At 46.3% G+C, this 13,227-nt stretch overlaps 1 protein-coding gene across 3 annotated transcripts in view; it reads left to right on the top strand.

The window, feature by feature from the left end:
• The window catches only part of BCO1 (beta-carotene oxygenase 1), a 53,116-nt gene extending 40,291 nt beyond the window's left edge, over positions 1 to 12,825 (top strand). For 2 of the 3 annotated variants that reach the window (XM_017888225.1, XM_017888227.1), the window contains exons 8-11: positions 2,759 to 2,864; positions 7,370 to 7,464; positions 9,374 to 9,485; positions 12,418 to 12,825. In XM_017888225.1, coding sequence (XP_017743714.1) covers positions 2,759 to 2,864; positions 7,370 to 7,464; positions 9,374 to 9,485; positions 12,418 to 12,647 — 543 coding nt within the window. In that variant the 3' untranslated portion in view covers positions 12,648 to 12,825. The remainder of the gene's footprint in view (positions 1 to 2,758; positions 2,865 to 7,369; positions 7,465 to 9,373; positions 9,486 to 12,417) is intronic. The other variant, XM_017888226.1, reaches the window with a different exon arrangement.
• Positions 12,826 to 13,227: the final 402 nt, after the last annotated feature.

Here is a 13,227-nt window from a genome sequence, read left to right as displayed (position 1 = left end):
GACAGAGTCTCGCTCTCTCGCCCAGGCTGGAGTGCAGTGACGCGATCTTGGCTCACTGCAACCTTGGCCTCCCAAGTTCAAGTGATTCTCCTGCCTCAGTCTCCCGAGTAGGTGGGACTACAGGCACGTGCCACCACGCCCAGAAAATTTTTATATTTTTAGTAGAGACGGGGTTTCACCATGTTAGCCAGGGTGGTCTCGAACTCCTGACCTCAGGTGATCCACCCACCTCAGCCTCCCAAAGTGCTAGGATTACAGGCATGAGCCACTGCGCTCAGCCAAATGTTTCTAAGATGCCACCAATGGGCCAGGTGCTGGGCTCCTTTGTCTCTGCATTTCTTCTCATTTGATGCTTACAGTCACCCTGCAAAACACATGTCTTGCCCCTTGACAGCCCAAAGAAAAGCTGACTGAGTTGTGCATTCACTCATTAATTCAGCTATTACTTTCTGGGCACTAGGTGCCAGGCACTGAGCAAAATCTGGTCCCTGGCTTCATGGGGCAGACAAGCTAAAAGAAGGAAAAGAGTTTCATAAAGGAGATAATTACAGCTTAGGGCCAGTGCCTTGGAGACACTGCAGATTCCAATGGAGTTGTTAGGGAAGGGGTGTTTCTTCCTAGACCTTCGGGGATGGGGAAGAGCCAGCCTCAGGGCCTTTGCACTGCCTTCACCCTCTACCAGCAATGCTCTTGCTTCTGGGCCAAAGAATCAATGCAAAGGCCCCAGGCATAGGCTCTGCTTCTCTCCCTGTGACTTTGGACCAGTCCCTTTCCTTCTCCAGGCCTCAGTTACTTCTACAAATCGAGACTGAATTAAACTAATTTCTGAGGACCCTTGCGGTTCAGCTGCTAAGTTGCAGTAAACTTCTCATGCTCTCCAACACAAATGCTGCTATCCCTAAAATAGGTTGGTTTTAATTATAAAAGCCATTTTGAGCCAGGTGTACTGGCTCATGCCTGTCATCCCAGCACTTTGGGAGATCAAGAGAGGAGGATCACTTGAGCCTAGGAGTTCCAGACCAAGTTGGGCAACATAGTGAGACCCTGTCTCTATAAAAAACACAACAATTAACCAAGGATGGTGACACATGCCTGTAGTCCCCCAGCTACTCAGGAGGCTGAGATGGAAGGATCACTTGAGCCTGGGAGTTTAAGGCTACAGTGAGCTATAATCACACTACTGTACTCAGCCTGGGTGACAGAGCAAGACGCTGTCCCAAAATAAAATAGAAGAGATCTTGGAAAATGCAGAAAGTAGAGAAAAGTTTAAATGAGAAGTCAGCCATAACAATAATCTTCCGTTGTCTCGTTCCTCAATATCTTCTAGAGCCTAACCTGTACTCACCTCCAGTAGTGGTGGCAGCAATATAATAAGTGATAGTAGTAGTAGTATGGTAATGACAGTAATAACACTATAACAACAACAATGTCATCGACAGAAGCAGCTGACATTTACCTAGCACTTACTGTTAAGCAGGCACTCTTGTGAATCATTGGTACAGATGATGTCATTTAATCTGCACAATAACTCAAAAGATGCATATGCTATTAATATACACATAAGGAAACAGAACTATAGAGAGGCCACGTGACTTGCTCAAGGTCCACGGTTAGTACATGAGGGAAACAGGGAGTAGTACATGCTCGATAAATATTTAATCATGCTAAATCCCTCTCCTCGCTTATACTGATGACAGCAAGATACTGAACACAGCAACATCTGACTATAAATTGAGACCAAGAAATGTCCTTGAAGGCTGTTTTCCCACCGAATAATTTTTATTGCATGTTTGTTTTCATTTCTGCAGTGGTAACTTTTCCTAGGAGAAAATACTGAAAATACAGAGAGGCATACAAAAAAGGAACTGAAGTCCCCCATAATCCCATCATCTGTTGTATTTTTAATATTTGGTATATTTCAGGCCAGGCATGGTGGCTCACGCCTGAAATCCCAGCACTTTGGGAGGCTGAGGGGGGGTGGATCACTGGAGGTCAGGAGTTTGAGACCAGCCTGGCCAACATGATGAAACCCCATCTCCACTAAAAAATACAAAAAATTAGCCAGGCATGGTGGCATGCGCCTGTAATCCCAGCTACTTGGGAGGCTGAGGCAGGCGAATTGCTTGAACCCAGGAGGCAGAGGTTGCAGTGAGCCGAGATCATACCACTGCACTCCAGACTCCAGTCTGGGCAACAGAGCAAGACTCCATCTCAAAAAAAAATATTATACTCACACACACACAGACACACACACACATACTTATTTCTCTGCCTCTTCTCAATGTAACTTTTTTAATGCGGTTGAGCTCAGACTGCATATGCAATTTGTCCTGATGCTGCTTTTACTCAGTGTTGTGTGATAAGCTTTCCCATGTTGTTGTAAAGTCTTTAGAAGCATCCTTTTAATGACTGCTGCAGCTTTATATAGGTGAATCATCTAGTACTTTAACAGTGAGAACTTACTCTTAGAAGCACATTAATTTTCCCTGTGAGGGATAAGGCAGGCTCAGAGTAAGAGAAAAGAGTCCCATCACCTACTAGGTATGTGACCTTGGAGGAGTCACCTTAAATGGCCAATCCTCATTTTTTAAACCGAGACTAAGAATAACAACAGGAAAAGAGCTGCTTCCTATGATTAATGTGAGGCTAAACCAAGATGACATATATTCAAGCATTTTTTAAAATATATACACTAAAGCAAATGTTTGCTCTGGATTACACGTTTTTATTTTATTCTTTCAAAACTGAATTTTTTCAGAATGCAGAAGTGGGCTCAAATTTAATCAAAGTGGCATCTACAACAGCCACGGCCCTGAAGGAAGAAGATGGCCAAGTCTACTGCCAGCCGGAATTTCTTTATGAAGGTAAAATGCATCCTCTTGTCCTGAGATTAGGAAAGGGGCAGATTTTCATGGGGACCCCAGAGGCCTCTTTACATAATACTTCCCTCCTGTGCACGTACAAGGGCCAAAAAGGAAAGGCTCTTGGAATGCCCCGATGAGAAGCATCTGGGGACATTTCTCTTTCCTTTATCTTCAATGCTTCCTAGGAAGGCAATGGGTAAGGCCAGCCATGGTGGCTCATACCTGTAGTCTCAGCACTTTGGGAAGCTGAGGCAGGCAGATCACTTGAGGCCAGGAGTTCGAGACCAGCCTGAGCAACATGGTGAAACCCCATCTCTACTAAAAATACAAAAATGAGCTGGGTATGGTGGCACATGCCTGTGGTCCCAGCTACTCAAGAGGCTGAGGCATGAGAATCGCTTGAGTTCAGGAGGCAGAGATTGCAGTAAGCTGAGATTGTGCTATTGCACTCCAGCCTGGGCAGCAGAGCAAGACACTGTCTCAAAAAAATAAAAATAAAAATAGGAAGGCAGTGGGTGGTTCTTGGGCCAGATAACTTCTGCAAACGCTGTCCCTTACTGAACACAGGCTTATTGAACAGGCATAATACCTTTCCATTTCTACCTCTCAACATCCACAATATCCTGCAAAATAGCTGTTATCAGCTCCATAATATGAAGGAGAAAACTACGCCTGAGAGACCTTGAGCTACACCCAGAACGCAGACCCTCTAGAATAGGAGTCACACCCATGGAGCAGGGCTCCTCAGTCTGGGCACCGTCGCCATCTGGGGCTGAGTCATTCTTTGCAGTGGGTGCTGTCCAGGGAATTGTAAGATGTTTAGCAACATTCCTGACTTCCACCCACTGGAAGCCCGGAAGACCCCTATCCTGAATTGGAGCAGCCAAACATGTCTCCAGACATTGCAGCATCCCATGGGGGCACCATTGCCATGATGGAGAACCACTGCCCCAGAATATAAACCCATGAGGTGAGGATTGTGTTGCTGTGCTCACAGGGTATCAGCAGCACATGACACAAAGGCTGGCATACAGAGGTCTGTGTTCAATACGTCAAAGTACAGAATGAATGGACTTGTCCAAGGAGACTCAGCTAGAGAGTGGCGTGGTGTGCATTTAAACTGAGCGCATTGGCTGGGTGCGGTAGCTCGCGCCTGTAATCCCAGCACTTTGGGAGGCCAAGGTGGCCAGATCACTTGAGGCCAGGAGTTTGAGACCAGCCTGGCCAAGTTGGCGAAACCACATCTCTACCGAAAATACAAAAATTAGCTGGCATGGTGGTGCATGCCTGTAATCCATAATCCCAGCTACTCGGGAGGCTGAGGCAGGAGAATTGCTTGAACCCTGAAGGCAGAGCAGTAAGCTGAGATTTCGCCACTGCACTCCAGCCTGGGCAACAGAGACTTTGCCTAAAAAAAAAAAAAAAAGACTGGGAGCCTTGTTCCATCAGCTGCCCCATGCCAGGAAGTTTGAGTATCCGGAAGAGCACATAGACTTGGGGACTCTTTTAGGATGACCCTTGGATTTGACCTAAGAATCCACTTCTGTAAAAGGCATCCCATACATCCCATAATGAGTTCTGTGAGGGAACTCATACCCTTGGAGTCTTTAGAAATGAATTAATAGGTGATGCCAGGTCTGAAGGCATCAACCCCCATCCCTGCTCACCCACCACATCACATTTTTTTTCTTTCCTGAGAAGCCCATGCTTATTTATTGTTGCAATACTGTGCACACTAAAAAGTGTAACAATAAATAAACTACCCATAATCCCTGCACCTGTGACAGCCCTTTGGGATACGCATCCAGTCCTCCCATCATGCGTGGATTATGTGACATAGGCTGGTTCCCTTCTGGCGAGTTCTCAGACTGCTCTCATTTCATCCCAGCAGTGTCATTCTGTTATTGTTGACATTAGATTTGTTCATGCACATCAAGGCCTTAGTGTGGGGTCTGGCCTATAGGGAGAGTCCGGCCAATGGCAGCAATATTAGAACAGCCCTAAGAAGCAGGTTCAGACAAACGCAAAATTTGCCAAAAGGCAGGCAGCAGAGCCAGGTTGTGACCCCAGCCTTTTCTTATCCCAAAGCCCATTGCCTCTGTATTCGTACTTTTGCAAAATACATTCCATATCATGTAGAATGTTCTGAAGCTGCCTCTTGCACTTAATGAATGTAACCTGAGTATTTTCCCACATCGTGAAGATTCTTCAAAGGACATGGCTGTTAAGGACCAGGCACGGTGGCTCACGCCTATAATCCCAGCACTTTGGGAGGCCGAGCCTTAATTTCATGTAACTACTGGCCAGGTGCAATGGCAATTACAGGCATTACTCATTCCTGTAATCCCAGCACTTTGGGAAGCTGAGGCGGGTGGAGCACCTGAGGTCAGGAGTTTGAGACCAGCCTGGATAACATGGCAAAACCCCATCTCTATTTTAAAAAAATACAAAATTAGCTGGGGTAGTGGGGCACACCTGTAGTCCTAGCTACTTGGGAGGCTGAGGCAGGAGAATCGCTGGTTTGAGAGGGGCCCAGGAACATCTTGGAAATCTCAGGCCTACTTTGAGGTCAAGGGCAGACAACTTCTTCTTATTTAAGTATGGGAGTGTTCCGTCTGCCTCACCTTCATCTGGGCCTGTCCCCTTGGAAGTTTCACGCTTTCTCATATGTGGGATTGGACATGTCCTTCCCACCTCAATAATTCATTCCCCTTCCTGCCCCACTGAACCTAATCAGCATTTATCCATGGATGTATCTCTGCTTCCTCTTCTCTTGGACATTATATCTTCACCAGCAGCTGGTGGCAACCACCAGGAATATTTCCTAAGAGTTGAACATGCATTTCAGTATTCAGACTTAGAAATTCAATTTGATGCAATAGGCATATATACATATATACACATTTATGGCCAAGCGCGGTGGTTCACGTCTATAATCCCAGCACTTTGGGAGGCCGAGGCAGGCGGATCATGAGGTCAGGAGATCGAGACCATCCTGGCTCACACAGTGAAACCCTGTCTCTACTAAAAATACAAAAAAAAAAAAAAAAAAATTTGCCGGATGTGGTGGCGGGCACCTGTAGTCCTAGCTACTCAGGAGGCTGAGGTAGGAGAATCGCTTGAACCCAGGAGGCGGCGGTTGCAGTGAGCTGAGATGGCGCCACTGCACTCCAGTCCAGGCGACAGAGCAAGACTCCATCTCAAAAAACAACGACAAAAAAAACCATATATATATATATATATATATATACACACACACATACATACACACACACAGAGAAAAAAATAAGATTTTGATTATGTAAAAACAACATGATGAAAATTTCACATAATGAGAAACTTAGATTCTATCATAGAAAATGTAAACTATAAGGCAGTTACAACCCCAGCAATGCTTCCAAACTTTTTCTCTTCATTTGTAACCTAGTGGAGATATAGTAATTCTATAATCAGCTTTTACTTAACCTTATGGTATGGACACTTGCCCATGTTATTAAAATCATTATTAAACGTTATTTTTCCATAATGTTATTATATAATTCACCAGATTTAATTAACTATTCTCCATTGACACCCTTTTCCACAGCTTCCCGTTCTGTTTTAGTTTTTAGTTTTTAATTTTAGAGATAGGGTTCTTGCCATGTTGAGCAGGTTGGTCTTGAACTCCTGGCGTCAAGTGATCCTCCCATCTCAGCTTCCCAAAGAGCTGGAATTACAGGCACGAGCCACCATGCCTGGCACAGCTTCCTATTTCTCTTTTTTTTTCTTTTTCTTTCTTTCTTTTTCTTTCTTTTCTTTTTTCTTTCTTTCTGTTTTTGTTTTTTTTTTTGGACAGAGTCTCACTCTGTGGCCCAGGCTGGAGTGTAGTGGCGTGATTTCGGCTCACTGCAACCTCTGCCTCCTGGGTTCACGTGATTCTCCTGCCTCAGCCTCCCGAGTTGCTGGAATTACAGGCATGCATCACCATGCCTGGCTAATTTTCTTTGTACTTTTAGTAGACGCAGGGTTTTGCCATGTTGGCCAGGCTGGTCTCAAACTCCTGACCTCAAATGATCTGCCCGCCTCAGCCTCCCAAAGTGCTGCGATTATAGGCATGAGCCACTGCGCCCAGCCAGCTTCCCATTTCTCATCACACATATGCACATGCATGCACACATACACACATCAGCACTTTTTTGAAAAGAGCTTTAAGAAATTGCAGTAGCCTCTGATTTTAATCATGCAATTCTCTTTGATTTCTATCTTGGATAATTAAAGATGTTTATACACTTAAAACCTAGGTCTGTGGTACGTTGCTCCAGGCCTTTCTGATAGAGCTGGGGTAATTATCAGAGGCTCCGTCCCCTGCCTTTGACCACCTTTGATCCAATCCAGGCTCTAAATCAAGCTCAGGGATCTTGGTGTGGGAACGAATTCTGAGGAAAGGCTACCCAGTCTGACAGGAAGGGTGGATGCTCCCAGCCCCCAGTGATGGGGGCTTCATCCGCCTTCTAATTTCCTTGTAGGCTTAGAGCTTCCACGGGTCAATTATGCTCACAATGGAAAGCAATACCGATATGTCTTTGCTGCAGGAGTTCAATGGAGTCCAATCCCAACCAAGGTACTGGTCTCTGTGTATTCACAGGCTTTTCCTACAGTGATTGTGTCTATATGCAAAGCTGAATTCTAAGGTTCTGAGACATTGATTAGAAAAGAGGAGGTCAGAAGGAGGTAAGTATAGGATAAAATTAATTTGAAGTAAGGATGGACAGCTGGGAGAGGGAGTTATGGGCTAAGGTTCAGGTAAGAGGTTATGGCTGGAGTTTATTCACTGATTTCTTTATTCAATACATATTTATTGAGCACCAACTATGGGCTACAATGTGGTAGGCACTGAGGGTAAGGAAGTCAGCAGGGGGATGCCCAATCCCTGACCTAAGGAACTCACCCTCTCCAGCAGAGAGGGTGTAGCTGAAACTTAGAGGATTTATTTTGCTTCTTTTTTGGTTTTGATTTGTTTTTTCTTTTTAAAAAAATATAAGAAAGAGACAGGGTCTCATTGTGTTGTCCACGCTGGTCTTGAGCTCCTAGGTTTGAGGGATCCTCCTGCCTCAGCCACCAAAAGTGCTGGATTACAGCCATGAGCCATGATGCTTGGCCCATTGGGCTTCTTTTTTTTTTTTTTTTTTTTTGAGACGGAGTCTCACTCTGCCACCCAGGCTGGAGTGCAGTGGCCGGATCTCAGCTCACTGCAAGCTCCGCCTCCCGAGTTTACGCCATTCTCCTGCCTCAGCCTCCCGAGTAGCTGGGACTACAGGCGCCCGCCATGTCGCCCGGCTAGTTTTTTGTATTTTTTAGTAGAGACGGGGTTTCACCGTGTTAGCTAGGATGGTCTTGATCTCCTGACCTTGTGATCCACCCATCTCGGCCTCCCAAAGTGCTGGGATTACAGGCTTGAGCCACCGCGCCCGGCCCCATTGTGCTTCTTAAGCTACCATTTGTGAAACACTTACTGTGTGCTGGTCACTGTGCTAAGTGCTGTGCAGGGATCACTTTTTTTAAACATCTTCATTTTTCATAATAAAATGGAAAATCTTTTTTTATTACAAACAGAGCAGAAATGTCCACAGCCAAATATTAAGCCTCCACCCCTCCATACCCCAAGTCACTCTCCACTAATACCAAACCTAGAGGGAAATAGGTCTGTTGGGAGATTAAGAGAGATTCAGGGAATTGCACTCTTAAAGCAACAAAGGGGTTGTATTATACTTTAAATGTTTGCATTGAAGGTATTCATTTATTTAACTCATATAAAATTGCAATACAATGCCAAATATAAGATATAGCCAATATTTTAATTTTCAGAAGGGGTGTGGTGCCTCACACCTGTAATCCTAGCACTTTGGGAGGCTGAGGATTGCTTGAGGCCAGGAGTTCGAGACCAGCTTGGTCAACAATAGCAAGACCCTGTCTCTATATTAAAAAATAATAATAAATTTAAAATATTTTAATTTTAAAAGAATTCCTTGTGCAGTATCAGCTACATGGTGGCCAGAGGACCCATGTTTAAAACTGGGGGAGGAGGCTGGGTGCAGTGGCTCATGCCTGTAATCCCAGCATTCTGGGAGGCCGAGGTAGGCAGATCACCTGAGGTCAGGAGTTCAAGACCAACCTGGCCATGGTGAAACCCCATCTCTACTAAAAATACAAAAAATTTATCAGGCGTGGTGGTACATGCCTGTAATCCCAGGTACTCGAGAGGCTGAGGCAGGAGAATTGCGTGAACCCAGGAGGTGGAGCTTGCAGTGAGACAAGATCACACCATTGCACTCCAGCCTGGGTGACAAGAGTGAAACTCCATCAAAACAACAACAACAACAACAACAACAACAACAAAAACCTCGGGGAGGACAGTTAGCTCCTGTCCTTTCTTGGCTGTGCTCACCAGAGGCAGCTGTCATTGGGGGATTATGTCAAAAGTCTATATCCGATGGGCTTCATTTCTGTGTTTCTCCTCGTTGGATGTACAGATAATAAAATATGACATTCTCACAAAGTCATCCTTGAAATGGAGAGAGGACGACTGCTGGCCAGCAGAACCTCTGTTTGTGCCCGCACCAGGTGCCAAGGATGAGGATGACGGTAAGACTCTAAGAAGCCAAGCCTAGTTGCTGCATGCTGCTGATGATCCCCCTCCCACAGAGACACCATCTAGGGGCAGCTGACCCCCCAGCTCATAAAGGGGGTGGACTGGTGCTTTGAAGTCTACATCTGTCTGGGTCAAAGCTAAAAGGTTAGGGAGTCCCCAAGGCTACCTTTACTTCTTATACCAACTGCAAAGTTTGAGGGTCCCCAAGATACCCTTCGGTTTCAATAATTCATTAGAATCACCAACCTCACTGCAAGCGCTTATGCTCACAGTTCTGGTTTGCAGCAGTGAACAGATACAGACTAAAATTAGCAAAGGGAAGAGTGCACAAGACAGAGCCCAGCAGGGACCCGCAGGAGCTTCCAGCTGCACTTTCCCAGAAGAGTCACAGATAGCACTGACTTCTCCTGACAATGCTGTGTGACAATGCTGTGTGACAATGCTCACAGAATACTGTTGCCAGCCAGGAAGCTCCCCTGAGACTCGGTATGGAGAGTTTATACTGGGGCTCAGTCATGTAAACATGGTTGCCCGCCTGTGTGTCTGACCTTTATTTAGTCTTCAGTCCTCCTGGAGATCAAGCTCATACCACGTGGCCCAAGGCCCCACCATAAATTCCACTGTAAGGGTAGACTGCCTGGTGTGGCCCAAGGCCCCCACGTATACAAAGATACTTGTATCAAGCAGGACATTCCACCGGTATAGAGGTGACCTCCCAGAAACTGAAGACAAAAGCCAGCCTCCTCTTTAGACAAGTTTAAGTTTTTTACTGCACAAAGTCCATCTCCTTTCCAGTCAGTGACACTAAGCTCTCTCAGAATGCAGAATCTTGGTTTTAAAATTGATTACAGTGGCTGGATCCAAAAGAAATGTTTTTAAGAAAAGAAGTCTTGCTCTGTTGCCCAGGCTGGAGTGTAGTGGCATGATTGTAGCTCACTACAGCCTCAAACTCCTGGGTTCAAGTGATCCTCCTGCCTCAGCCTACCAAGTAGCTGGAGCTACATGGGCATGCCACCATACCTAGCTCATTCTTTGCATTTGTTGTAGAGAAAGGGTCTCACTGTGTTTCCCAGGCTGGTCTCTATCTCCTGGGCTCAAGCGATCCTCCCATGTTGGCCTCCCAAAGTGCTGGGATTACAGGTGTCAGCCACTGCACCTGGCCTGGATCCAAAATTTTAACAATGCATAAGCACGTAAATGTTTCACGGCGCCCCTGGAAATGTGTATTTGTGGCCCACCTCTATTTTCTAGGTTTCCACTTGACTGAATGATCCTTCCCCTCTTTCATTCTCAGAAATGCTTCAGAAATGCCCTGCCCACAGCCCTGAGGAGGCTAAGGAGGGTAACTAGAACCATAGGTGGGGATGTCACCTGGCCACGCTGGCAATGGGGCTGCCACACCTGCAAGGAGGGCAAGCTGCCCCACTTGAGCCTGCCAGCTTCTTCCCTCAGGTGACAAGGGAGTGGTTTTCTACCTGGGTCTTGTCTTCCTACTGATCATGGCATGGCACGTCAGGCCAGCAACCCTGTGTCACTGTCATCTCCGAGGCAGGGGACCACTGGCATTGCCTCCTGCTCAGGCCGTTCTCCCACTCAGCGGTGTGGACACTTTCTTTACATTCTCTGTGAGGAGGGAGTATCATTGTCTTCATTTTACCAATGGGATGCTCAGAGAATGACCTTGTTGCCCAAGGTCACACACCCCATACATTCAGAGGTGAGATTTAAATCCAGGCCAATCTGACTTCAACGATGCTCAACTGCTCTTTAACCTGGGACCCTCTGGGGGTATTGAGAGTATTTGCAGGAAGTTGATATGCATTATTTCGTTTAACTCTCTACCCCTTGAGAGTGAGTATTGAGAGTGTTTCCATGTTACAGAGGGGAAGGATGAGTTTACTAGCATTGCTACGTGTACAAGAGATGAATGAGGCCCATTGAAATGCCATTCTTCGAGCCAGGTGTGGTGGTTCCTGCCTGTAATCCCAGCACTTGGGAGGTCAAGGTGGGCAGATCGCTTGAGCCCAGGAGTTCAAGACCAGCATGGGCAATATAGGGACACCACATCTGACAAAAAGCACAAAAATAAGCCAGATGTCATGTAATGTGCCTGTAGTCCCAGCTACTTAGAGGGCTGAGGTGGGAGGATAGCTTGAGCCCAAGAGATCGAGATTGCCGTGAGCTGTGATCACGCCACTGCACTCTAGTCTGGGCAACAGAGTAAGAACCCATCTCAAAAAAGCAAAACAAACAAAAAACCGAATGCCATTCTTCAATGCCTGCAATAATTTACAGTGTGCTTTCAAAATCCATCATGCAGGAGATACTCTCAGCAACCCTATGAGTGTAGGTGAGATTATCCCATCTCTACTAATGAAGAGACTGAGGCTCTGAGAGGTCAAGGGACTGGCCCAGCCAGGGCTAGAACCAGGTTTTCTGGTTTCTTTGTTTGTTTGTTTTGAGATGGTGTTTCACTCCGTCACCCAGGCTGGAGTGCAATGGTGCGATCTCGGCTCACTGCAAACTCCACTCCCAGGTTCAAGTGATTCTCTTGCTTCAGTCTCCTGAGTAGCTGAGATTACAAGCACCCACCACCACACCCAGCTAATTTTTGTATTTTTAGTAGAGATGGGGTTTTACCATGTTGACCAGGCTGGTCTCGAACTCCTAATCGGAAGTGATCTGCCCATCTCTGCTCCCAAAGTGCTGGGATTACAGGCGTGAGCCATCGCGCCCGGCCTACAGCCAGATTTTCTGATTCCTAGTTCCCAGGCCTTTCCCTTCTGTTACAGTGTCTCAAATTCACTTCCCTACTGTTTTGGTTAGATACATATGTCTAAAGAGGGCGGAGAGACATGCTGAGAAATTCATCCCTCCGACTAAAGGCTGCACTTTTACAAAGTGTTTCTTTCTGTTTCCCCAAAGGAGTAATCCTATCAGCCATTGTCTCTACGGATCCCCAGAAGCCACCTTTTCTGCTCATTCTGGATGCCAAAAGCTTTACAGAATTGGCCCGTGCCTCCGTTGATGTCGATATGCACATGGATCTCCATGGATTATTCATCGCAGACATGGACGGGGACGCAAAAAAGCAGGCCGCTTCTGAGGAACAGCGGGACAGGGCTTCCGACTGCCACGGGGCTCCTCCGACCTGATGATGTTGAGGTTTGGACAGGGGAGGGAAGCTTGGCTGTCAGAACCCCATGGATACATTTCTTTGGATAGAGGAGAGGGCCTTGGTTACCTTTTGTACTTATTCTTTCTGTGGGTGCTTTCACAAGGGCATGGCAAGGGACCTTGTCAGTATCATTTCTTTCATTTTATTTTGGCCGTTAAAATTTTGTTTGGAAGTCAAATATTTGAAGATCAAACATATATTGATTAGATCCAGTTCTTCTAAGAAAGCTCCTTTCCTTTAACATAAAGACCTTGATCATGAATCAGAAATTATATTCTTTTTTTTTTTTTGAGATGGAGTCTCGCTCTGTCTCCCGGGCTGGAGTGCAGTGGCCGGATCTCAGCTCACTGCAAGTTCTGCCTCCCGGGTTTACGCCATTCTCCTGCCTCAGCCTCCGGAGTAGCTGGGACTACAGGCGCCCGCCACTTCGCCTGGCTAGTTTTTTGTATTTTAGTAGAGATGGGGTTTCACCATGTTAGCCAGGATGGTCTCGATCTCCTGACCTCGTGATCCGCCCGTCTCGGCCTCCCAAAGTGCTGGGATTACAGGCTTGAGCC

Source organism: Rhinopithecus bieti, unplaced genomic scaffold (assembly GCF_001698545.2).
Source record: "Rhinopithecus bieti isolate Rb0 unplaced genomic scaffold, ASM169854v2 scaffold_17826, whole genome shotgun sequence".
Classification (NCBI taxonomy): domain Eukaryota; kingdom Metazoa; phylum Chordata; class Mammalia; order Primates; family Cercopithecidae; genus Rhinopithecus; species Rhinopithecus bieti.
The sequence above is the reverse complement of the archived record's forward strand: the minus strand, read 5'-3'. Positions and strand labels throughout refer to the sequence as shown.